The sequence below is a fragment of the Microcaecilia unicolor genome, chromosome 1 (genome assembly GCF_901765095.1).
Source record: "Microcaecilia unicolor chromosome 1, aMicUni1.1, whole genome shotgun sequence".
NCBI lineage: Eukaryota > Metazoa > Chordata > Amphibia > Gymnophiona > Siphonopidae > Microcaecilia > Microcaecilia unicolor.
Window position 1 is genome coordinate 688272316 of NC_044031.1, and position 24515 is coordinate 688296830.

The following is a 24515-nucleotide window of genomic DNA, read 5'->3' on the forward strand; positions in this document are numbered from 1 at the left end:
CCTGACAAACTGGAAACAATTGCACAGAACAATGTCTCCATGAACAAAAGCTTTTTTTTCTTCAAATAATAAAAAAAAAAATGATCAGCTTCTACTGTTTTAACAGAAGAATTAAGGTGCCTAGGATAACTTAACTTGAACTTTTCCAATATGACATATGTTTAAGGCTCTTGAGATAATATGTAAACAGTAGGTCTCTCTCTGTTTTAAATTGTAATTTCCTTTTTTTTTTTTAAATTTTAGCATTGTAGAACCGCTAAGATGGAATCTATTGACTGGCAGTATATTAAACTGAATAAAACTTGGAAACTAGGATGGGACACAAATCTTCCAGTTTTCTTGGGGCCCAAGGGAGTAGTTAAGTAAACCCACAATGGATGGAGGAGTTGCCCAATGGTTAGCACAGTGGCCAGAGAACCCGGGGAATTGGGTTCAATTCCCACTGCAGCTCCTTGTGACCCTGCACAACTCAACTTAACCCTTCATTGCCCCAGGTGCAAAATAAGTACCTGTATATAATATGTAAACTGCCTTGATGATATACAAAAGTCCAGTCCTTTTCTTTCCCTTTAATGTTTTGGCCTGGAAGGTGTAGGAAAGCTTTCAACCTGATATTACCTGGGCTGATATCCTAATAGGCATAATTTGTTGCCCTCTTATTTAAAAGAGTCCAACTCCCAAAAGAAACGATGTGCTTATGTACTCATATTAATATAAACTTTAGCCCCCTTGATTAGGGAAAAACTGAGGAAAAAGCAAAAAAAAGTACACTATCTGGAAGTGAACAAAAGGAGAACACTGCTAAATAAGGCTTGAGATCTGTAGGGCCAATGCTCTTAGCAAAGTGTCTGATCTACCATGTGGGGGTGAGGGACTAAGGCATCATGGGGTCCTTTTACTAAGGTGCGCTGAAAAATGGCCTGCAGTAGTGTATGCGTGGGTTTTGGGCGCACACAGAATCATTTTTCAGTGCACCTGTAAAAAAGGCCTTTTTAAAAACGTTTTGCTGAAAATGGACATGCGGCAAAATGAAAATTGCCGTGCATCCATTTTGGGTCTGAGACCTTACCGCCAGCCACTGACCTAGTGGTAAAGTCTCAAGCAGTAATGACCTGCGGGCGCCAAACGCCACTTGGTGCGCATCCAGTACACGCGACAGAAATGAAATTACCGCAAGAGCCACACGGTAACTCCACTTTGGCACAAGTTGGGTGCGCGTAGATGCTTATGTGGTTTAGTAAAAGGGCCCCCATATGTGGCCAGGGTAGTATGGGAACTATCAGGCATGCATCAAGTGTTTTCTAACATTTCCTAGAAGCAATGTCATCGCCTGCACACATGACTGGCAATTCACCTTGTCTTCCGAGCATGCCAATTTCTTTGCAGTGTGTTCATACGAATGCACATAATTACAAGCAGGAAAAGACTAATCCCTCTACAAATCTACAACCCTCTATTTACACTAATTGAACTGTATTTAATCAAGTGAATTTAATTTATTGGCCAAATACCAATTAAGCCTTGAATGGAATCCAGAAAAGAGGATTCTTCTAGTGATGAAATCACAAGGTTTACTTGACAGCAACTTAACATCCAAACTGCTGAAGTTTCAAGTTAGCAGCACAGACAAAATACAGATACTGAAATAAGCACCACATTAGGTGAAATACTACCAAATGGTAGGTTGCCTGTTATGAAGAGATTGCCCACAGCACTGCTACAGTTAGTGTTACCAAGCTCTACCTGCAATCCTCATAATGAATACTAAACATGTGGATAAAGTAGCTTTAATTAAAAAAAAAAAAATCAGCTAGAACCAGAGGCATTAGTTAAACCTCTAAATTGAACTTGCTTGCAAGCCTTCATGGATCAGAAATTAGTTATCCCACTTCTAAGTTTTGTTTGAGTTATAAAGAAGGTTGAAACAAAAAGTTAAATACTTGACTAATTCCTTTTTAGCAATGATGCCAAGGTTACCTTCTCGCCTTTTTCTTTTGATACTTGTCGTTTTTCATTCATATCACATTTGTTTCCCAAGATCATTCTTTCTACATCAGAAGAGGCATGCTGAAACAAAATATACAAACATTCAGGTAACTGATATTACTACTTTTCATTTAGTGATAAATATTTTCTCCTCTGAGAGCGATTATCACTTGATCTTACTGCCTACAATCTCGTTCCTTTCCTTGTTCCTTCCATAAATTGTTTCATCTTCTAGTCTTTATCCCATAATTTCCAAATCAGATATAGACGCAACCATTAAGGAAAACTATTTCAATGGATCATGCCTGGAGTAGATTAGTGGTTAGTGCAGAGGGCTTTGATCCTGGTGAACTGGGTTCAATTCCCACAGCTCCTTGCGACTCTGTCCCAGGTACAAAATAAGTACTGCTTTGATTGTAACCACAGAAAAGGCAGTATATTTATTTACTAGTAAAAAAGCCCCGTTTCTGATGCAAATGAAACGGGGGCTAGCAAGGTTTTCTTCAGAGTGTGCATGTGGGAGTGTTAAGTTTCCTGCTGTTCTGTGTTTGTGTTACAGAGAGAGTGAGGGCATCTCTCTCCACCCCTCCCCCCTCTGATTTTCCTTCACTCATGGGGAAACCGGATATCTCTGGCGCTTCACACTTCCGGCTGGAGGCTTCAGTGGTGCCTTTTATATATATAGATTTGAATTTTGCTTACATCTTTTCAGTATTTCACTGACTTGCCCAAGATCACAAGCAGCAGCAGTGGGATTTGAACCAGCCACCTCTGGATGGCAAGACTGACGCTCTTAACCACTAGGCCACTCCATATCAAGTCCCCCCCTTACTGCAACATAATCATGTGTCTACAAAGAATGCTCCCTACTGCAAACACCTTCAGAACAGAAGCCAACTAAGAAATTTTGGAACTACACTTCTTCTCAACACCAATAAACCTGAAAACAGTACAAGTCATGTGCTGAAAGAACTGCGATTGTCTTCCTTGTTTACTTCATTTCGATTTCTATTCCAGTCTACCAAATCACCCTTGGATCATAATATCTTAATGTATCATTATAACATCACACACAATAACTTATAGGTTAGAAGCTATTGCACATGGTTTTGTATGTGTGCATGCACACCCCCACCCCAGACAAAATAAAATTTCAAATCTCTCATAACAAAATCTCAATTAGCATTAAAATGCAAGAAAATTTAACTCAGCATCACAAACTTGTCTTTATGAGCAGCCTAGAAGAGAAACATTTAGTACGGTTAATTGTAAAATGCCTGAACAGGTTGTCTCTTTTTGCTGGTATGTTCACTTAAGAATTATATTTTTTGTAGGTTCAAATTTACCCTCCCTTTTACAAAACCGTGCTAATGGCTGCTAGCGCAGTAATGCCAACACAGCACATTCAAAGTTAATGGGTTGTGTTGGCATTACCATGTGGCTTTGTAAAAAAAGGGGGGGGGTAAATTGTAGGCCCTCTATGGATAGAGAAATATTTACTTGATTAACTGACTTACAAATACAATGTAAGTTAAATCCAAAAAATATATATTTTTTTTTTTCAATTTTTTAAACAGCTATTCTCTTCTTTCCATGCCTAAAGGTGTAGCTTTGAGCCTTCCCAAAACTATTCAAGGCAATATTAGCTAAATATTTATTGTCTTTCTAAAGAGTTTAAATGGTAAAGAGAAACTGCTTACCTATAATAGACTTTTTTTGTGTGTGTGTGGACAGCAGGCTAAAATCAGATACACAAGTGGGTGATGCCATCTGTGCTAGGACAGTGTAGCTATCCCAGATCACACAACTTTAAAGAAAGGTTAAGTCTGTGTGGTCCATCCTGTGCACAGGCACCCCTGCACGCAGCTTCTAGTCAGATTGTAAGCTCTTTGAGCAGGGACTGTCCTTCTATGTTAAATTGTACAGCACTGCGTAACCCTAGTAGCGCTTTAGAAATGTTAAGTAGTAGTAGTTCTTAGAGAAGTTAACAAAATTGTGTGCATCTGATTTAACTTTTTATCTACAGAGAATCCCCCTTACAGATACTCTGCTTTCTTTCTCTAAGTGAGCACTCATGGGAATTCCCTAGATAATTTGTATTTATTTAACACATTTATACCCCACATTTTCCCCACTTAGTTACAGGCTCAATGTGGCTTACACAATACCATAGAAGCAGGCTCTGGTTCGGTAAAATACAAATACACAATATATAGTAGGCATATAAGAAACATAAATAAAAGCAACAAAGAAATAAAGAGGGGGTGGTGATAAAAGTCCAATACGGTCCACAGTTTTGCTGTGTCGCAGGAAGTAGAAAGTTAATTTGGGTCAGGGGGGTAGGCCTTCTTAAACAAGTTGGTTTTCAGTGACTTCCTAAAGATGATTGTGGATAGATTTCACGGTTTTGGGCAGAGTGTTCCACAATTGTGTACTTATGTAAGAAAAGCTGAATGCATAAACTGATTTGTATCTAAGTCCACTGCAGTCTGGATAATACAAATTTAAGTAAGTTCGGGATAGACTGGTGCTGTTTCTGGGTGGTAGATTTATAAAGTTCAACATGTATCCAGGAACTTTGCTGTAAATAATCCTGTGGACCAGGGTGCAAACCTTGAAGGCAATACGTTCCTTGGTGGGAAGTCAATGCAATTTTTCACGAAGGGGTTTGGCACTTTCATATTTTGATTTTCCGAAGATCAGTCTGGCTGCTGTATTCTGTGCGGTCTGAGGTTTCTTAGTTAGTTGTTCTTTACAACCTGCATACATTCTGTTGCAGTAATCTTTCCGCTCTCATCTCTCCCTACACTCCTCCCAGTGAACTCCGTTCGCTGGGTAAATGTCTCCTGTCGTCCCCCTTCTCCCCCACTGCTAACTCCCGGCTCCGTTCCTTCTATCTAGCTGCTCCCTATGCCTGGAATAGACTCCCTGAGCCAGTACGTCAGGCTCAGTCTCTGGCTGTCTTCAAGTCTAGGCTTAAAGCCCACCTCTTTGCTACTGCTTTCGACTCCTAACCATGACTCTCTTACTCAACACCCTCACTTATCACCCCTACCACTGCAATTTCCCCACCCCTAGCTGTCTGTTCGTCTGTCCAATTTAGATTGTAAGCTCTGTTGAGCAGGGACTGTCTTTTCATGTTAATTTGTACAGCGCTGCGTAAGTCTAGTAGCGCTATAGAAATGTTTAATAGTAGTAATAGTAGTAGTAATCTAAATGGCTTAATACCATTGATTGTATTAAGTTGCGAAATACATACTCTGGAATGCGCTACCACGCAATTTCAAAGCAACCAACGAACTGGCCAACTTCCGTAAATTACTAAAGACTCATCTCTTTGAAAAGATATACCAAAAAGATCAAAGCATGTAAAAATCTCCAAATATGCCCAGAAACGTCGTAACGCACCTAAAGCGAATGCTACATACCTGTAGAAGGTATTCTCCGAGGACAGCAGGCTGATTGTTCTCACTGATGGGTGACGTCCACGGCAGCCCCTCCAATCGGAAACTTCACTAGCAAAGTCCTTTGCTAGCCCTCGCGCGCCCGCGCGCACCGCGCATGCGCGGCCGTCTTCCCGCCCGAAACCGGCTCGAGCCGGCCAGTCCAGTAGGTAGCAAGACAATATACTTCAAGGGAAGACACAACTCCAAAGGGGAGGCGGGCGGGTTTGTGAGAACAATCAGCCTGCTGTCCTCGGAGAATACCTTCTACAGGTATGTAGCATTCGCTTTCTCCGAGGACAAGCAGGCTGCTTGTTCTCACTGATGGGGTATCCCTAGCCCCCAGGCTCACTCAAAACAACAACATTGGTCAATTGGGCCTCGCAACGGCGAGGACATAACTGAGATTGACCTAAAAAATTTACCAACTAACTGAGAGTGTAGCCTGGAACAGAACAAACAGGGCCCTCGGGGGGTGGAGTTGGATCCTAAAGCCCAAACAGGTTCTGAAGAACTGACCTGCCCGAACCGACTGTCACGTCGGGTATCCTGCTGCAGGCAGTAATGAGATGTGAATGTGTGGACAGATGACCACGTCGCAGCTTTGCAAATTTCCTCCATGGTGGCTGACTTCAAGTGGGCTACCGACGCTGCCATGGCTCTAACATTATGAGCCGTGACATGACCCTCAAGAGCCAGCCCAGCCTGGGCGTAAGTGAAGGAAATGCAATCTGCTAGCCAATTGGATATGGTGCGTTTCCCTACAGCCACTCCCCTCTTGTTGGGATCAAAAGAAACAAACAATTGGGCGGACTGTCTGTGGGGCTGTGTCCGCTCCAGATAGAAGGCCAATGCTCTCTTGCAGTCCAATGTGTGCAGCTGACGTTCAGCAGGGCAGGAATGAGGACGGGGAAAGAATGTTGGCAAGACAATTGACTGGTTCAGATGGAACTCCGACACAACCTTTGGCAGAAACTTAGGGTGAGTGCGGAGGACTACTCTGTTGTGATGAAATTTGGTGTAAGGGGCCTGGGCTACCAGGGCCTGAAGCTCACTGACTCTACGAGCCGAGGTAACTGCCACCAAGAAAATGACCTTCCAGGTCAAGTACTTCGGATGGCAGGAATTCAGTGGCTCGAAAGGAGGTTTCATCAGCTGGGTGAGAACGACATTGAGATCCCATGACACTGTAGGAGGCTTGACAGGGGGCTTTGACAAAAGCAAACCTCTCATGAAGCGAACAACTAAAGGCTGTCCTGAGATCGGCTTACCTTCCACTTGGTAATGGTATGCACTGATTGCACTAAGGTGAACCCTTACGGAGTTGGTCTTCAGACCAGACTCAGACAAGTGGAGAAGGTATTCAAGCAGGGTCTGTGTAGGACAAGAGCGAGGATCTAGGGCCTTGCTGTCACACCAGACGGCAAACCTCCTCCAATGAAAGAAGTAACTTCTCTTAGTGGAGTCTTTCCTGGAAGCAAGCAAGATGCGGGAGACACCCTCTGGCAGACCCAAAGAGGCAAAGTCTACGCCCTCAACATCCAGGCCGTGAGAGCCAGGGACTGGAGGTTGGGATGCAGCAGAGCCCCTTCGTCCTGCGTGATGAGGGTCGGAAAACACTCCAATCTCCACGGTTCTTCGGAGGATAACTCCAGAAGAAGGGGGAACCAGATCTGACGCGGCCAAAAGGGAGCAATCAGAATCATGGTGCCTCGGTCTTGCTTGAGTTTCAACAAAGTCTTCCCCACCAGAGGAATGGGAGGATAAGCATACAGCAGACCTTCCCCCCAATCCAGGAGGAAGGCATCCGACGCCAGTCTGCCGTGGGCCTGAAGCCTGGAACAGAACTGAGGGACCTTGTGGTTCACTTGAGATGCGAAGAGATCCACCAGGGGGGTGCCCCACGCCCGGAAGATCTGTCGCACCACACGGGAATTGAGCGACCACTCGTGAGGTTGCATAATCCTGCTCAACCTGTCGGCCAGACTGTTGTTTACGCCTGCCAGATATGTGGCTTGGAGCACCATGCCTTGACGGCGAGCCCAGAGCCACATGCTGACGGCTTCCTGACACAGGGGGCGAGATCCGGTGCCCCCCTGCTTGTTGACATAGTACATGGCAACCTGATTGTCTGTCTGAATTTGGATAATTTGGTGGGACAGCCGATCTCTGAAAGCCTTCAGAGCGTTCCAGATCGCTCGCAACTCCAGAAGATTGATCTGTAGATCGCTTTCTTGGAGGGACCACCTTCCTTGGGTGTGAAGCCCATCGACATGAGCTCCCCATCCCAGGAGAGACGCATCCGTGGTCAGCACTTTTTGAGGCTGAGGAATTTGGAAGGGACGTCCCAGAGTCAAATTGGAGCAAATCGTCCACCAATACAGGGATTCGAGAAAACTCGTGGACAGGTGGATCACGTCCTCTAGACCCCCGGCGGCCTGATACCACTGGGAGGCTAGGGTCCATTGAGCAGATCTCATGTGAAGGCGGGCCATGGGAGTCACATGAACTGTGGAAGCCATGTGGCCCAGCAATCTCAACATCTGCCGAGCTGTCCTTCAAGTCCAGAGAGCATAGCCAATCGTTTTGCTGAATCATGGGGAGAAGGGTGCCCAGGGAAAGCATCCTGAACTTTTCTTTTACGAGATATTTGTTCAGGGCCCTTAGGTCTAGGATGGGACGCATCCCCCCTGTTTTCTTTTCCACAAGGAAGTACCTGGAGTAGAACCCCAGCCCTTCTTGCCCGGATGGCACGGGCTCGACCGCATTGGCGCTGAGAAGGGCGGAGAGTTCCTCTGCAAGTACCTGCTTGTGCTGGAAGCTGTAGGACTGAGCTCCCGGTGGACAATTTGGAGGTTGAGAGGCCAAATTGAGGGTGTATCCTTGCCGGACTATTTGGAGAACCCACTGATCGGAGGTTATAAGAGGCCACCTTTGGTGAAAAGCTTTCAACCTCCCTCCGACAGGCAGGTCGCCCGGCACTGACACTTGGATGTCGGCTATGCTCTGCTGGAGCCAGTCAAAAGCTCGCCCCTTGCTTTTGCTGGGGAGCCGCGGGGCCTTGCTGATTCGCACGCTGCTGACGAGAGCGAGCGCGCTGGGGCTTAGCCTGGGCCGCAGGCTGTCGGGAAGGAGGATTGTACCTACGCTTGCCAGAAGTATAGGGAACAGTCTTCCTTCCCCCGAAAAATCGTCTACCTGTAGAGGTAGAAGCTGAAGGCTGCCGGCGGGCGAACTTGTCGAATGCGGTGTCCCGCTGGTGGAGAGACTCTACCACCTGCTCGACTTTTTCGCCAAAAATGTTATCCGCACGGCAAGGCAAGTCCGTAATCCGCTGCTGGACTCTATTCTCCAGGTCGGCGGCACGCAGCCATGAGAGCCTGCGCATCACCACACCTTGAGCAGCGGCCCTGGACGCAACATCAAAAGTGTCATAAACTCCTCTGGCCAGGAATTTTCTGCACGCCTTCAGCTGCCTGACCACCTCCTGAAAAGGCTTGGCTTGCTCAGGGGGAAGAGCATCAACCAAGCCCGCCAACTGCCGCACATTATTCCGCATGTGTATGCTCGTGTAGAGCTGGTAAGACTGGATCTTGGACACGAGCATAGAGGAATGGTAGGCCTTCCTCCCAAAGGAGTCTAAGGTTCTAGCGTCCTTGCCCGGGGGCGCCGAAGCATGTTCCCTAGAACTCTTAGCCTTCTTTAGGGCCAAATCCACAACTCCAGAGTCATGAGGCAACTGAGTGCGCATCAGCTCTGGGTCCCCATGGATCCGGTACTGGGACTCGATCTTCTTGGGAATGTGGGGGTTAGTTAATGGTTTGGTCCAGTTCGCAAGCAATGTCTTCTTCAGGACATGGTGCAAGGGAACAGTGGACGCTTCCTTAGGTGGAGAAGGATAGTCCAGGAGCTCAAACATTTCAGCCCTGGGCTCGTCCTCCACAACCACCGGGAAGGGGATGGCCGTAGACATCTCCCGGACAAAGGAGGCAAAAGACAGACTCTCGGGAGGAGAAAGCTGTCTCTCAGGAGAGGGAGTGGGATCAGACGGAAGACCCCCAGACTCCTCGTCAGAGAAATATCTGGGATCTTCCTCTTCCTCCCACGAGGCCTCACCCTCGGTGTCAGACACAAGTTCACGGACCTGTGTCTGCAACCTCGCCCTGCTCGACTCCGTGGAACCCCGTCCACGATGGGGGCGTCAAGAGGTAGACTCCCTCGCCCGCATCGGCGAAGCTCCCTCCGCCGACGTAGTCGGGGAGCCTTCCTGGGAGGTGGCCGCGGTCGGTACCGCACGCGGTACCGACGTCGGGGACCTCAACCTGGGCGATGGGCCAGCCGGCGCCACGCTCGACGGTACCGGTGGCGCAAGCACCGCCGGTACCGGAGGGGTAGGGCGCAACAGCTCTCCCAGAATCTCTGGGAGAACGGCCCGGAGGCTCTCGTTTAGAGCGGCTGCAGAGAAAGGCTGAGAGGTCGATGCAGGCGTCGACGTCAGTACCTGTTCCGGGCGTGGAGGCTGTTCCGGGCTGTCCAGAGCGGAGCGCATCGACACCTCCTGAACAGAGGGTGAGCGGTCCTCTCGGTGCCGATGCCTGCTGGGTGCCGAATCCCTCGGCGACCCAGAGCTCTCGGTGCCGACACGGGGAGGAGACCGGTGTCGATGCTTCTTCGATTTCTTCCGAAGCATGTCACCGGAGCTCCCCGGCACCGACGAGGAGGACGTCGAATCCACCCGTCGCTTCCTCGGGGCCGAGACTGAAGAAGGTCGATCTCGGGGGGGCTGTACCGCAGGAGCCCTCAGGGTAGGCGGAGACCCACCCGAGGGCTCACCGCCACCAGCAGGGGAATGGACAGCCCTCACCTGCACTCCACCCGATGCACCACCGTCCGACGACATCAGCAGACGAGGTCCTGGTACCACCGACGTCGATGCAGCTATCCGATGTCTCGGCGCCGATGCAGAGGCCCGATGCCTCGATGCACTCGATGCAGGGGCGGCCGAGGAAGATGGTCTGGACGCTGACGACGTCGATGCACTCGAAGATCCCGGTGCCGATGCCGACGAAGAGCCCGAGAACAACACGTTCCACTGGGCTAGTCTCGCTACCTGAGTCCGCCTTTGAAGCAGGGAACACAGACTGCAGTTCTGAGGGCGGTGCTCGGCCCCCAGACACTGAAGACACGACGAGTGTCGATCAGTGAGCGAGATAACCCGGGCGCACTGGGTGCACTTCTTGAAGCCGCTGGAAGGCTTCGATGTCATGGGCGGAAAAATCACGCCGGCGAAATCAAAAGCCGAAATGGCGAAATTTGAAGCACCAAATTTAGAGGGAGAAAAAATCTCGACCGAGGCCGAAAAAAGGCCTACCCCGACGACGAAAGAAAACTTACCGGGGCAAAAAAGCTGGAAGTACGGGGAGAATTTACACGAAACCCGGCGGGGGGTTTCCGGAGCACTTCCCGACTAGGACAAAGCTTTCCCGAAGGAAAAAAACCACGTTCAAACAAATTGGACGCGCGAGGTCGACTTTCCGGGGCTCGACACGGCGAAAACACGACCGTACCGAGTGCGGACAAAAGAAGACTGGCCGGCTCGAGCCGGTTTCGGGCGGGAAGACGGCCGCGCATGCGCGGTGCGCGCGGGCGCGCGAGGGCTAGCAAAGGACTTTGCTAGTGAAGTTTCCGATTGGAGGGGCTGCCGTGGACGTCACCCATCAGTGAGAACAAGCAGCCTGCTTGTCCTCGGAGAATGTGTTATAATGTCTTCTGCTGTACTACTATCTTGTATTCCTAATGTATGTTAACGTGTTCTGCAATACCACTATCTTATATTTCATGACCATGTAAACCAAAATCCCTCTGTAAAACCAAATGTATATCCTCTTCTTATTTCCAGTATCCATGATGTACTGTAAGCCACATTGAGCCTGCAAAGAGGTGGGAAAACGTAGGATACAAATGCAATAAATAAATAAATAAATCTTGTGGGAAGAAAGGTTTTATACGTTTTAAGTTTCCACATTGAGTGGAACATTTTCTTTGCAGTGGAATTTACTTGGCTTTCAAGTGCCAGGTTGCGGTCAATTATGACGCCGAGTAATTTTAGGCTACCCGAGATAGGGAGGGGGTGGGGTTTGGGATGTTTAAGGTTGTAGGTTTAAACTTATTGTGTTGAGATGATAGGGTAAGACAATGAGTCTTTTCAGTTGGATGATAGGGTAAGACAATGAGTCTTTTCAGTTGGAATGAGTTTGCCCATGCATCCATTGTGTTCAAACCGATCTTGATTGTATTGGTGATTTCTCTCAGGTCGTGTCTGAAAGGTATATAAATTCTAACATCATCAGCATAAATAAATGGGTTAAGGCCTAAATTGGATAAGGATTTGGCCAGTGGAATCATCATTATGTTGGAGTGTTGGTGATAGTGGTGAACCCTGAGGGACTCCGCAAACTGCTTTCCACGAAGATATGTTTGAATTCGATTTTACTTGGTATGATCTAAAGGATAAGAAACCTTGAATCCATCTGAGTATATTTCTGCCAATCCCAAAGTAATCAAGAAGATTTAGTAGAATGTCATGGTTGACCATATCAAATGCGCTAGACATGTCAAATTGGAGAAGTATACTTTTGCCTGCAGCTATTTCTTGCTTAAATTTGGCCAGAAGAGTGACTAAGACAGTTTCAGTACTATAGAGGGGGTAAAATCCTGATTGAGAGTCATGTAGTATAGAAAACTTGTCTAGGTAGTTCGTAAGTTGTTTAGTCATCATGCTTTCCATTAATTTAACCACCAGTGGGATACAAGCAACTGGGCGGTAATTGGTAATATCATTGGTCTTTTTCTTGGTGTCCTTTGGTATAGGGGTGAGAAGAATGTTACTATGATCCTCAGGAAAGAAACCTTGTTGAAGCATGAAATTTAGATGGGCTGTTAGATCTACTAAGTATCGAGAAGGGGCGGATTTCAGTAAATAGTTGGGACAAGTGTCCAATTTGCAATAGGAATTGGAGAACCTAAAGACCGCCTGGGTGACTGATTCAATGGTGAGAGGAGCAAAGTTTGTCCAGGTACGATCCACCGGATAGGCCCCCAAGGTGGGCTCAAGGACATTGAAGAAATGGTCAGTGTCGGAGTTCTGCTGGGGGAGTGAATTGCATAATTTTAATATTTTTCATTGAAATATTTGGTATTTGAAGTAATGGGTGCTTCAGAGCACAACATGATCCCACAAGAGCTTAGAGATAGACTTAATAACAGATCTAATAAACAATTAGGAAGGGGATCTATTCCTCTACTCTCCATGAAATAAATCAGTGGGTCCATGGGGGAAAGAGCCAGTCCCTAGATCAGGCCAGGTCCTTCCAGCCACTTAACTCTGATTTGCCAAGGTCCGCTGCTGGCTATGCTTCACAATACTTTTCCTAAAGCAGTTACTCCATCCATAAAATTCAGTGAAGAGCCTTCCAGGCCTCATATTACAGACCTTGTAACAGCTCCACCCCACCTCATCATAGGCTTGCTGTTGCTATGCAAATGCATGCATTGGGTAGGGGGTGCTGAACCCTATGGTCTGTCAACATGCAAAAACTGGTAGGTCCTGCTCTGAATTTTATGGCTTGATTTGTTGCTACTGCTGTGGGACTGGTGCCACTGAGCATAACAAGCGGTTCAACAGCTACTGTGGGCCTGGATAGAGCGATAGCAGTGGTTGCAGCACTTTGGTGCATATAAACTTTTAGCACCAGAGGCAACTGCCTACATTTAAATCAAGGCCTGGAGGTCATATCTACAGAGCAGGGATTTTATGAGAATCTGTGATACTTATTTTTGTTTTTAGTTTTATTACGCTTTATCAAAATTACTGTCCCTTTGGGATGCATGATCTAGGTAGTGGTGAAAGGTAAGTTAGGCAGTGCAGACTAACTAGCTGCCTTGCATATTTTTTTTTGGAGTGGAGGAGTAACCTAGTGGTCCTAGTGGTTAGTGCAGCGGACTTGGATCTGGGGAACTGGGCTCGATTCCCACTGCAGCTCCTTGTGACTCTGGGCAAGTCATGTAACCCTTAATTGCCCCAGGTACAATACGAGGTTTTTGTGCCAATGATTGAATGCAGCTGAGCAGAGAATGCTATAATATGCAGTTCCCATGAATGCTATTGAGGTTTCAGCAATAGATGAGGCTCTTTTCCGTTAACTAAAATTTAAGAGTGATTTGTATAGTGAAGATTCCCTGAACAGACAAGTTCATTTGAATTGATCACTATCTATAGGTTGTTTTTTTAATTTAAAAATTTATAACCCACTCAAACAGGCTACTGATGCAGGCATGCTTTTGATTCAACAAGTTTTTACTTTGTTTTGGAATAAAAGGTTCATCTGATTGGAGTAAAACTGAATGCATTCTACTAGCCAAGTAGAAATCATTGCTTCAAGATGATACCTAAGTGGTTTATGTCACAGAGCACAAAGCTGGGCTGACATGCAATGTTTCTCAAATTTCATTAGGTGGTATATGAAGGTTCTATTGCAATCTACAGTATGCAGAGCCTTTTCTCATTGGTTAGCATGTAGCTTAAAAGCTACAAACTGGGAGAACTCACCGCCTGATAAAAAGGCAGATACTTTGGGTACTCAACATTACCATATTTGAAAAGGATTGTGTATGAAACATCAATGCTTGCACTTCACTGACTCGTCTCACTAAGTCACAGCTATTAAATTCTACTGTTCATGAAAGGTGCTTCAAAGATGAAGACCCAAAAGATCAAAAAAAGGTGGCTTAATCAAAAGGCAGAATCACATTTAAATCTCATTACGTATTTCAAATTCTTTCAAAATACGTCAAATGGTACCTTTTATATAGTAAGAGGAAGAGTTAAAGCCAAACATCTTTGGTGAGCCAAAGTATATGGAAGCACCAATATGTGCTTTGAAAATGAACCTCCACATCAACAACTCATCAAGTTATATAGGTTACCATGTAACATTGTAAGTCTATGTGCTGTGAAAATGAGCGTCATAGTGTGTTTGTTAAATTAGGTCCCTCCTAGAGAGGTTCCTTAGGCAATTAGAGAGGCATGGGATAGGAGAAAACTGGCTAAAAGACAGAAAACAGAGGAGGACTAAACGGTCAGTTATCCACAAGGAAAAGAGTTACAGGAGTGCCTCAGGGGTCCGTACTGGGACCTGTGCTGTTTAACATTCATAAATGAACTGAAATAAGAGTGATGAATAAAGTGATCAAATTTGCAGATGACACAAAACTATTCAAAGATGTTAAAATGGCAGAAGATTATGGGGCATGTCAAGAAATATCTTGAGATTAGGAGACTGGGCATCTAGATGGTAAGAAAAGTTTAATGTGGCCAAGTGCAAAGTGACACATATAGGAAAGAAGTGGCTCATGGAATTCTTTCCAACCCTCCTGCTAGATCCCTTTTGAACTGGGTTGACCATTACTAGAAAAGGTTCAGAACAAAATGATAAAACAGGACAGAACACCTCTCTTAACATGTTAGAACGCTTCGACTTGGAGAAAAAAAAAAAAAAAAAAAAAAAAAGAACAGAGGAGTTCACAGAAGTTCATAAAATCTTAAGTGGGATGTAACCAGGCAAGGTTTAACAGGTGCCAGATCCAACAGGTGCTGAAGCACTGCCACTGAAGCCATGCCTCATCTGGACCTGCCCTTGCCACTGTCTTAAGCCATTGGTCAGGAACAGTTACAGCAGCCACCTGAGTAGTCAGAGAAAGCTCAACATGGGAGCCAGTGCATAAGCTCAGGATGTGCAGAAGCTAAATCTAAACCAATATCAATTTATCAAATCTGTTCACAGCTAATGGTATGGGTGTAGCTGTGAACAAATTTAATAGATTGATATTGGTTTAGATTTTGCCATGGTCTGTTTTAGTAACTGTCTCTTTTACATCTATTTAGGATCAAGCCCTGACAAAGCATTGTGAAACATGTCATGTTGTCATGGGTCCACTTAATCTACTTCATAATTATTTCACTGTCTTGATTTTAAGAAACCTAAGGAATTTGTTATTAGGAAATGCTTATTAAAGTTTTGTATTTTGAGATATAAGTTTCTGTGACACGTTGTGAGACCAATATTTGTGAGTTGTTGGGCAGTGATCCTGGCATGAAATGAGTCACTGCTGAGGTTTCCTGTTTCACAGTTTAACTTTGCTCATCTATACTAGATTTTTTGCTACTGCGCTGGTCTTAATTTATATGTATATATTTCATAAAGGCATACATGGCAGAAACTGTACCTTGAATGCAGAATGTAAGGCTTTTTTTTTTATCTGCACCTAAAGTTTGCAAGCACACATTTTGATTAAAGCTGCACTCTCCCTATGCTCTACCCAGACTGAGCCCTTAACTATACCTATGGACAAAGTACATGCCTTCTAGACAAGACACATACATTTAAACCAGCTGGCATGAAGCCGGGCCTTTGTTTAATCTGCTAGAGACACAGGTATATTGGAGAGTAAAACATGATAACCCCTCATCTGAAGGCAATAAGAATGCTCTCATAGTCTTGAGGATTGTGGGGGGGGGGGGGGGGGGGGGGGGGGGAAGGGGGGAAGGTAGTGGAGGGGGGGAACTGGTTAGATAAAGATTAATGGCTGTTCGGTTAAAGCAATGTATTGTGTGCTACTTGCTACACATTATTGAAACTGTTGCGATGTTCATTACGCTGTATTGTCAATAAAAAATAGTTGAAACATAAACCAGCTGGCATTTTATAAAAGGCCTTTTAAGTGCATATGTGGCCACATGTGTAAAAAGACTTTATTGTATATAATTACCCATTAAAGACAATGTAAATAAAGCAACATTTTTAATAAAAACTGCTGTATACAAATATCCATGTAAATAAAATACAAAAATATGACTAAAAGTAAAAATGCATGTACAAAACCATAAAATTAAGTGCCTGATATGATCACTATGTTGCTAACAATCTATTGATTAATGGGTTTACCAGTTACTGACGTAATGGGCCACTTGAGCTATATACTAACACCAATCAAGAACAGAAACTTCAAACAATATTTAGAAAAGAAAGAAAGAAAGAAAGAAAGAAAGAAAGAAAGAAGAAAGAAAGAAAGAAAGAAAGAAAGAAAGAAAGAAAGAAACTGCTGAATTAACAGTAAAATTTTGTAAACATACCAATTAAAAGTTTTGCTAGAAGGGACAAACGCAAAACATGAAGGTTGGGATGAATCCAGTACTGCTCTTATTTTTATCTAAAGTTATTTGAAATATGAGCTATATTAAGTTACTCACTTCTTCGATGTTTCTTATCCAGTTCTTGATGTTGTCAAAAGACTTTTCGTTTGTGATATCATACACCAACATGATTCCCTAAAGTGTGAAAAGCCAAAATTGTTTAATGAATTTTTAAGTTTGTGATACTGAGGGCCCTGTTTACTAAGCAGCATTATAGGCACGTTAATGGTTTTAATGCACGTTAACCATGTATGTGCCTACAATATCTCTATAGGCGTCTACATGGTTAGCGCGCACGCTAAAAACACTAACGCACCTTAGTAAACAGGGCCCTTAAACTTTTTTTAATGAATTTTTCATTTTACATTCATGCAACATGAGATAATTCTGAAATATTAATCTCTTACATTATTAAATGAAGAAAACACTATTTCAATATTTAGTCCACAAAGAGGCATATTTTCAAAGCACTTAGCCTCCCAAAGTTCCATAGAAACCTATGGAACTTAGCCTCCCAAAGTGCTTTGAAAATATGCCTCATAATGATCCAAGAGACAAAGAAAATTTACATAGTATTAATCAATAATTGAAAACAGAAGGCCCCCTCAATAAGCACAGCCGATGCATAGGTATTCTTATTCTATTCTTTACTTGAAGTAAATTCTAATAATTTTCCAGGTTCTAAAAAGTATAATTTAAAGAACTGAAAGAAAACACATCTACAGGGATACTTAAGCAAAAGGTTCCACCTAAACTAAGCATTCTTGATTTTAATTGCAAAAATTATTTCCTTCTTTTTTGGGTATCCCTCGATAAGTCTGGAAACTTTTAAAGTCAAATATGAAACAGTGTAAGAAAGCATCTCTTCACATCTAAATTGTATGTCAATATCCATCATTTCCACTTTACCTCTGAACATTTGGACTGTACAGACTTAAAGACCAAGTTCAAATTCCTTCCAACAGTTACTAACTATAAGTACTTGCTAGTGGAGCAGCTGCCTACTGGTTAAGGGTTCTCCATGGACAGCAGGATTCAAGTCCTCACAACATGGGTATTGTCACCAGTGGAGGCTGATGCAGAACATTACTCCAGCCTAGGTTTCTAAAACTTCTGAGCAGGCTCAACATGTGTGTATGTCACTTCCCGCCTGCAGCTGTTCTGTGGGACTGTTTCAATCTCACATAGCTTAGCTTAGAAAAGAATACACCTCCTTGGGGTGGTGGAGGGTATGCGAGGTATCTTGCTGTCCACAGAGAACACCTGCTATGAGTAAGTAATTCTATATCCTGCTTGTCTTTGCAGAAAAACAAATCCTGACAAGGGCTCCCTAGCAACAGGCTACATTCAATGAAAAAAAAAAAGGGGTGGGGGTGGGGCACATGAGTTAGAACGGGCAGACATGAACATGGTGTTTTGTTTGATTTTTTTTTTTCCACCGCTGGTAATAAAACAAGACGATTTGTGGCTGGAACTGAAAAAAAAAAAAAAAAAAAAAAGGTCTAGGGGAGTACAGTTGGATTCTATTCCTAAAAAGATTCTGGAGGAATGCCTGGTTAAACTTACTGTCATGACAGCTGACCTCAGGCTTTCGATGCTACCATGGCTCCCACATTATGAGCAATCTGCCATTCAGTAAAAATTCAGTTTTCGAACCGCTCTCTATTTTTGAGGATCATTTTTTAAGACCTTTAGTGGCTAAGTATTATCCTATATAAAGGATTCATCTCATATTTTACAGATTTTGGAACGAGTAACCAAGGTGGAATGAGGAATGCTAGTCTCATTGGATGTGACATTACATATCGCTATTCCTCAGGATGAGGCGTTATCAATTCTTGAATATTTTTTTGAACAATGTGAAGAAACTAATAGGGTTCCTACTTCCTTCCTGATTCAATTAATTGGTCTAGCAATGAGTAATTATTTTTTAGTTGAAGAACATTTTTTTCAGCAAATTTCTGGAGGGGCCATGGGAGCTACAATGGGTCCTTCGATTGCTAATTTATTCATGACCTGGTTTGAAGATAAATTTGTCAGAACATTGGTTTGGTATAAATATGTGAAGATCTGGACCAGATATATTAATGATATTTTTCTGATATGGATAGGGACAAAAGAGGAGTTTGAAGAATTTTTTGTATATATTAATGGATGCCATCCGAGAATCAAGTTTAACACTTGCCATAATGAGGAGATATCCTTTTTGGAGACCATTTTTTTTTTTTTTACTATTGTCTTTAGGAAACATAAGGATAGAAATACTTTTCTCCACTATGACAGCTGTTACCCTGACGCTCTGAATAACAGTTTGTCAATATCTCAATTTCTAAGATACAGGAGATTACATTTTAAAGAATATAAAAAAACAATCTAAGATTCTGAAGAAGAAATTGGAACAAAGAGGATATCCATGTAAGATTGTGAAGACTGCATATATAAGTGTGCTCTTTATAATAATCGGGATTTGTTCTTTTCACCTTCCAATGGATTAAAAGATGATGATGTGATCACGTGTTATGCAGTATAGTGGAGGAATTCAGCAACTGGCTAATATTCTTAAAAAGCATTGGAAAATTTTAGATTTACCACCAGTTTTTTCAGAAAAAGCATCTGCGGATGGCATATAAATGTAGGAGCAATTTCATGGAAATTTTGTCACCTTCAATTCCCCGCAGGGATACCACCATTACTGTACAGCAAATTGGTGGTCATATACCATGTTAGAAATGTTCTGTATGTTTGATTATGCCTGTTCTGTCCTTTGATAATCCAGTCGATTTCTAGAAGATACACATTACGGCACAACACTACATGTGATTCTGACTTTGTAGTGTATGTGATTAAATGTACATGTGATAAATTATTTGTCCATCAAATAATGTAGAAGCTTAAGACGAGACTGAAAGAGCACCACAGTGCACTACATAGAAGATCAAAGAAGAACCACTGATGGAACACTGTATGAAGGAGAATCATTGTTTTGATGATCTGAAGTGCTTTGCATTGGATCAGGTGGTGGAAACTCTCAGAGGTGGAGATCGAAGACTGCAACTGTTATGCTGTGAACAATGTTGGATCTTTAGGTTGAAAACATTATTTCCCAATGGATTGAATTTGGGGATAGAATGAATACATTTTTTTTAAAGAAACTAACAGCGCGTTTTATAATATCTGATTGTGTAACTACTGGGAATGTGATTGGTGAAAGTAAGCTGTGATTGGCATATGGTTAAACCTATTGAAAAGTAGAAGAGTTCCTGATTGGCCCATCAATGATTTAAATAGATGTCAGTGAACGTCAAGCCACCATTTTGAATTGTGCTCAGAGAGTCTTTTAAGAACTACGGAGCAGTAAGTGTTTTATATGTATTTATAAAGGCTTTTGAGCACAAAAAAATGTTTGTGAAAGTTGTTTTTTTTGTTTTACAGCATGGCAGAAAGGTCTGTTTCCCCTGAGGCAGCAGTGAAGTACTGCAGAAAGCTGTTTTTTTTGTTTGTTTGTTTTACAGCATGGCAAAAAGGTCTCTTTCTCCCTGAGGCAGCAGTGAAGTACTGCAGAAAGCTGTTTTTTTTGTTTGTTTGTTTGTTTTACAGCATGGCAAAAAGGTCTCTTTCTCCCTGAGGCAGCAGTGAAGTACTGCAGAAAGCTGGTTTTTTTTGTTTTGTTTGTTTTACAGCATGGCAGAAAGGTCTGTTTCCCCCTGAGGTAGCAGTGGAGTACTGCAAAACGCTGGCCAACATCAGAGGCATCTGATCTGCTCAAAAGCTAAGTACAAGCTGAGGAGCTTTTATTTATATAATAAGATGACTGAAATATTTAAAATATAATAAAGTTTGGAAGATGGAAAGTTTTTCAACCTATGATGGATAGTAAACAGGTCGAACATAAATTGTGTTGAATCGGAGGTTTTTCCTTCTAGCGAAGAAAAAAGGTTCTGAGAACTGTTTGTAGACTAAGCACATGATCAGTGAAGTATTTCATTGCTGATTTATTAATTCACTTCACTCCTTAGTTGAGTTTGTGATTCAATTAGAAGTGTGCATTTGCCAATGACGGCTCCCATCCCGTTTAGGTCAATAGAAACCAAATGCAGGATGCATTTTATATATTGTTTAGTCCACTCCAGATAGGTGGTCAAGGCTCTCTTGCAACACAATGTGTGCAGTATGCTTTCACCTTTGTGGACATGATGTCCAGAAAAAAAAATATTAGTAGGACAACAGACTGATTAAGATGGAATGCCAACACACTTTGGGCGAGTGCACAAAACCACTCTTATTGTTGTAATATCTTGTACTAGTAAAAAAGGCCCATTTCTGATACAAATAAAACGGGCGCTAGCAAGGTTTTCCTTGGAGTGTGTATGTTTGAGAGAGAGTGTGTGTCATTGAGAGAATGAGAGAGACAGAGACAGCGTGTGTGTGTGTCTGTGTGAGAGAGAGTGTGTGAGAGACAGAGTGTCTGTGTGTGTGTGTGTGTCAGAGTGTATGAGAGACAGTGAGTGAGTGTGAGCCCCCACCCCCTCTCTCGCAGGGCCCCCCCTCCCCACCCCTACCTCTCTGGTCTCAGGACCCCCTCCCCACCTCCCTCTCCCTTGCCCCGCCTCCAGCCATCCATGTCCAGCGACCCTCCTCACTACTCCCTCTCATTTAAAAAAAAAAGTCAACCCAGCTATTTTTTGGCAAAAGACTTCATCTAGTTTAGGTCCTTCTCTTCACTCTTTTGATGTTGACACTTGGGATAAAGAAAGGAACAATGTTTTGGATGATACTCCTAGCTCTTCTCAAGGATAAAAAGCTTAGGAATATCAATACTCCTTGGTTTAACGAAGAATTAGCTTTAATTAGAATTTATTCGCCATCGAGTATTTTATTTTCAGACCCCTTTTCCATGAGATTCTCTCCCACCTGGTATCCAATCAGAATCGTCCCTCAAAAAAATTCAAAAAAAGCTTTAAAAACCTGGTTGAGCAAGCATTTAAGTCAATTTAGCTCTGGGTCATGGGGTGTGGAATGCTGTGGCATTCCCACCATTCGTTCCACAAATTCTTTTGTTTTCTTTCCTTTGCAAACTAGGTGTTTGTTTTCTTGTTGAATGTAAAAAACCTGTCCTATCCACATATTGTAGTTCTTTTCTTTTTAATTTTAAAACTGTTCTTATTTTAGACTGTAAACCGCCCTGATCTCCGTGTCAGTTGGGCGGTATAGCAAGTTTTAATAAACCTTAAAACTATAAGCTAATGAAACGTTCATGTAGAAGAATGGAACAAATCTAGAAGAAATCTAAAGAAAATCAGGATTGAGAGAAGGGGTGAGAAAGCATAAATTTCAAATTAATCCAAGCAAAAAATAATCTTTATAGTCAGGACATCAGAAATTCTATTAATTCTAGTAAACCTCTTTTTCAGATTTTTGAAAATGTTTACAAATACAGATTCCTTATTAATGATTTCAGATGCATTACAACCCACACCTGATGACTTAGCCCAGTTTTTTTTTTCAGGATAAAATAAATAAAATTGGTCATTTTTGGAAAATAAGATGGATAATTTCATAGTACAATCTTTACATGATAATGCATATAATATTCCTGGGGATAGAATTTGGGAGCATTGATAGAGGACTTCTTTAGAAGCAGTTAAGTAGACTGTTTAGCTTGTCTTTGCATATTTTGGGGTGGTTAACAGTTATTTGTTAACACAACATTGAAAGCAAGTTGTTATCCTATTAACTTGTCTGAAATTGATCTGACTCCTCTACCATAAATCAAGTCTACATTAACCCAAGTCTACTGGAGCAGATTAGACTAAAAGTATCCCCTGGATGGCCAAGCTTCTGGAGTTTACAGTAAATAAGCTTCAAAGTTTTATTGAATCTTATAATGTGCTACATGAATCTCAAACCGTGGTTTTCGACCCCATCATAGTACAGAAACACTACTGATTATTCTAGTTTCAAAGATAAAATACTTTCTTAGTACAGGTGAAGAATTGTTCTATTACAATTTGATATATCAGCGGCTTTCAATGCCATCAACCATTCTGTTCTTCTTTATAAATTAGCTGAATTAGGTTTGTCTGGTAAAGTCCTAGGTTGGTCTGAACAATGTTTGAGCAACAGATAATACAGTGTGAATGGACTTAAAGGTAGATCATCATCTAGCTGGAATCCTCATCACTATCACCATCATTATTTAATATTTATCTTAGTTTTCTTGGTAATTCTCTTTCAGAGACAAGGGATAACTGTAAAGTCGTATGCGGAAGGTATTTTCCTTTTGTGTCCAACATTAGCAACTTTTGAAGATACTTTACACCCTCTATTAAGCACCATATCTCACTTATAGATAAGTGGACAGTGGCCCATTTTTCTGAAACGGAACACAAGATCAAGATATTGTGGTTTGGTGATAAATATATATCATTCCTGTTAGATCTCTGTCCTCGACATCGGGAAAGGTTTTAAAAACTGAAGATCATTCAAGGGTGTTAGGGATAATTTTAGACTCTAACTTTCCTTTGATATGCAGATTAGTGCTTTAAGTAAGCGATTTTTCTTCAGGCTCAGACAATCACATTCTATCAGATCCTCTCTCCAATTTGAGGACTTTATGACCCTGGTCCAGAGAATCTTGCTACCACAATTGGATTATAGTAATTCTGTGCATTATCAAGTTTCTAGTAAACCTTCAAGTCGTCTACACTTGTTGCAAAACACAGAAGCCTGCCAGACTGATTTATGGACTGGGTCATTTTGATAGGATTTCATCTTCTGTATCTTCGTATTAAGTTTAAAATAGCTTGTTTAATCTATGAATCAATCTATGGTTTAAATGCGGATGGTCTTACAGAACTACTTGAGCTCCCTTCTTCAGAAAGAAATTTGTGCTTTCTTTGAACATTGCAATTGGGTTTTCCTGCTTTAAGAAATGTTAGGTTAAAATCAATTATATGGGTTATTTCCGTTTTTATGGGGCATAGATCTGGAATGAATTGCCAATATCACTGAAAGGTTCATCATCCTATGTATCTTTTTGTAAGGATTAAAAACTTATTTTTTTAACAAATAGTTTATTTGGTTTCAAAGAATTTAGTCTGGCTTATATTGTATTTTTGTTTTATTTTGTTGGCTTTATTTGTATGGTACTTCCTCTGATATTTGAGAGTCTCACTTGTTAACTGCCATGAACCCTCCGGCGGTTAATAGATGGTATACTACTACTACAAATCATTTCTATAGTGCTACCAGTTGTACGCAGCACTTCACAATCGAACATGAAGAAGAGACAGTCACTGCTCAAGAGAGCTTACAATCTAATTCAGGACAGACAGACAGGACAAATAAGGGATAAGGGTAGGACAGACAGATAGGACACATAGGGATAAGGGACTATTGAAGAGAGGAAGACAAGATAAAGGTTACGAACAGAATAGGAGAACATAAGAATAGCCATACTGGGTCAGACCAATGGTCTATCTAGCCCAGTACCTTGCTTCTAACAGTGGCCAATACAAGTACCTGGAAGAAATCCAATTAGCAGCAACATTCTATGCTATCAATCCCAGGGCAAGCAGTGGCTTCCCCCATGTCCATTTCAATAACAGATTATAGACTTTTCCTCCAGGAACTTATCCAAACCTTTTTTAAACCTAGATTCCTGATGCTGTTACCACATCCTCAGCAGTGAGTTCCAGAGTTTAACTATTCTTCGAGTGTAAAAGCAAAATCTGCTCGCTACCTAGACTGTTGCATTCTGCAGATATGCTGGAACATCCCCACACCAAGCAAGTTTCAGCTGATATCACAGAGGAGATATCTGTGAAAAAACAATG

General features: G+C 42.6%; 1 protein-coding gene across 1 annotated transcript in view; it reads right to left on the minus strand.

The window, feature by feature from the left end:
- Nucleotides 1-24515, minus strand: part of RAB8B (RAB8B, member RAS oncogene family) — a 135604-nt gene that overhangs the window by 27041 nt on the left and 84048 nt on the right. The window contains exons 4-5 of the mRNA XM_030188259.1: nt 16738-16815; nt 1978-2067 (exon numbers count right to left, since the gene is read on the minus strand). Of these exons, the coding sequence (XP_030044119.1) occupies nt 1978-2067; nt 16738-16815 (168 nt within the window). The remainder of the gene's footprint in view (nt 1-1977; nt 2068-16737; nt 16816-24515) is intronic.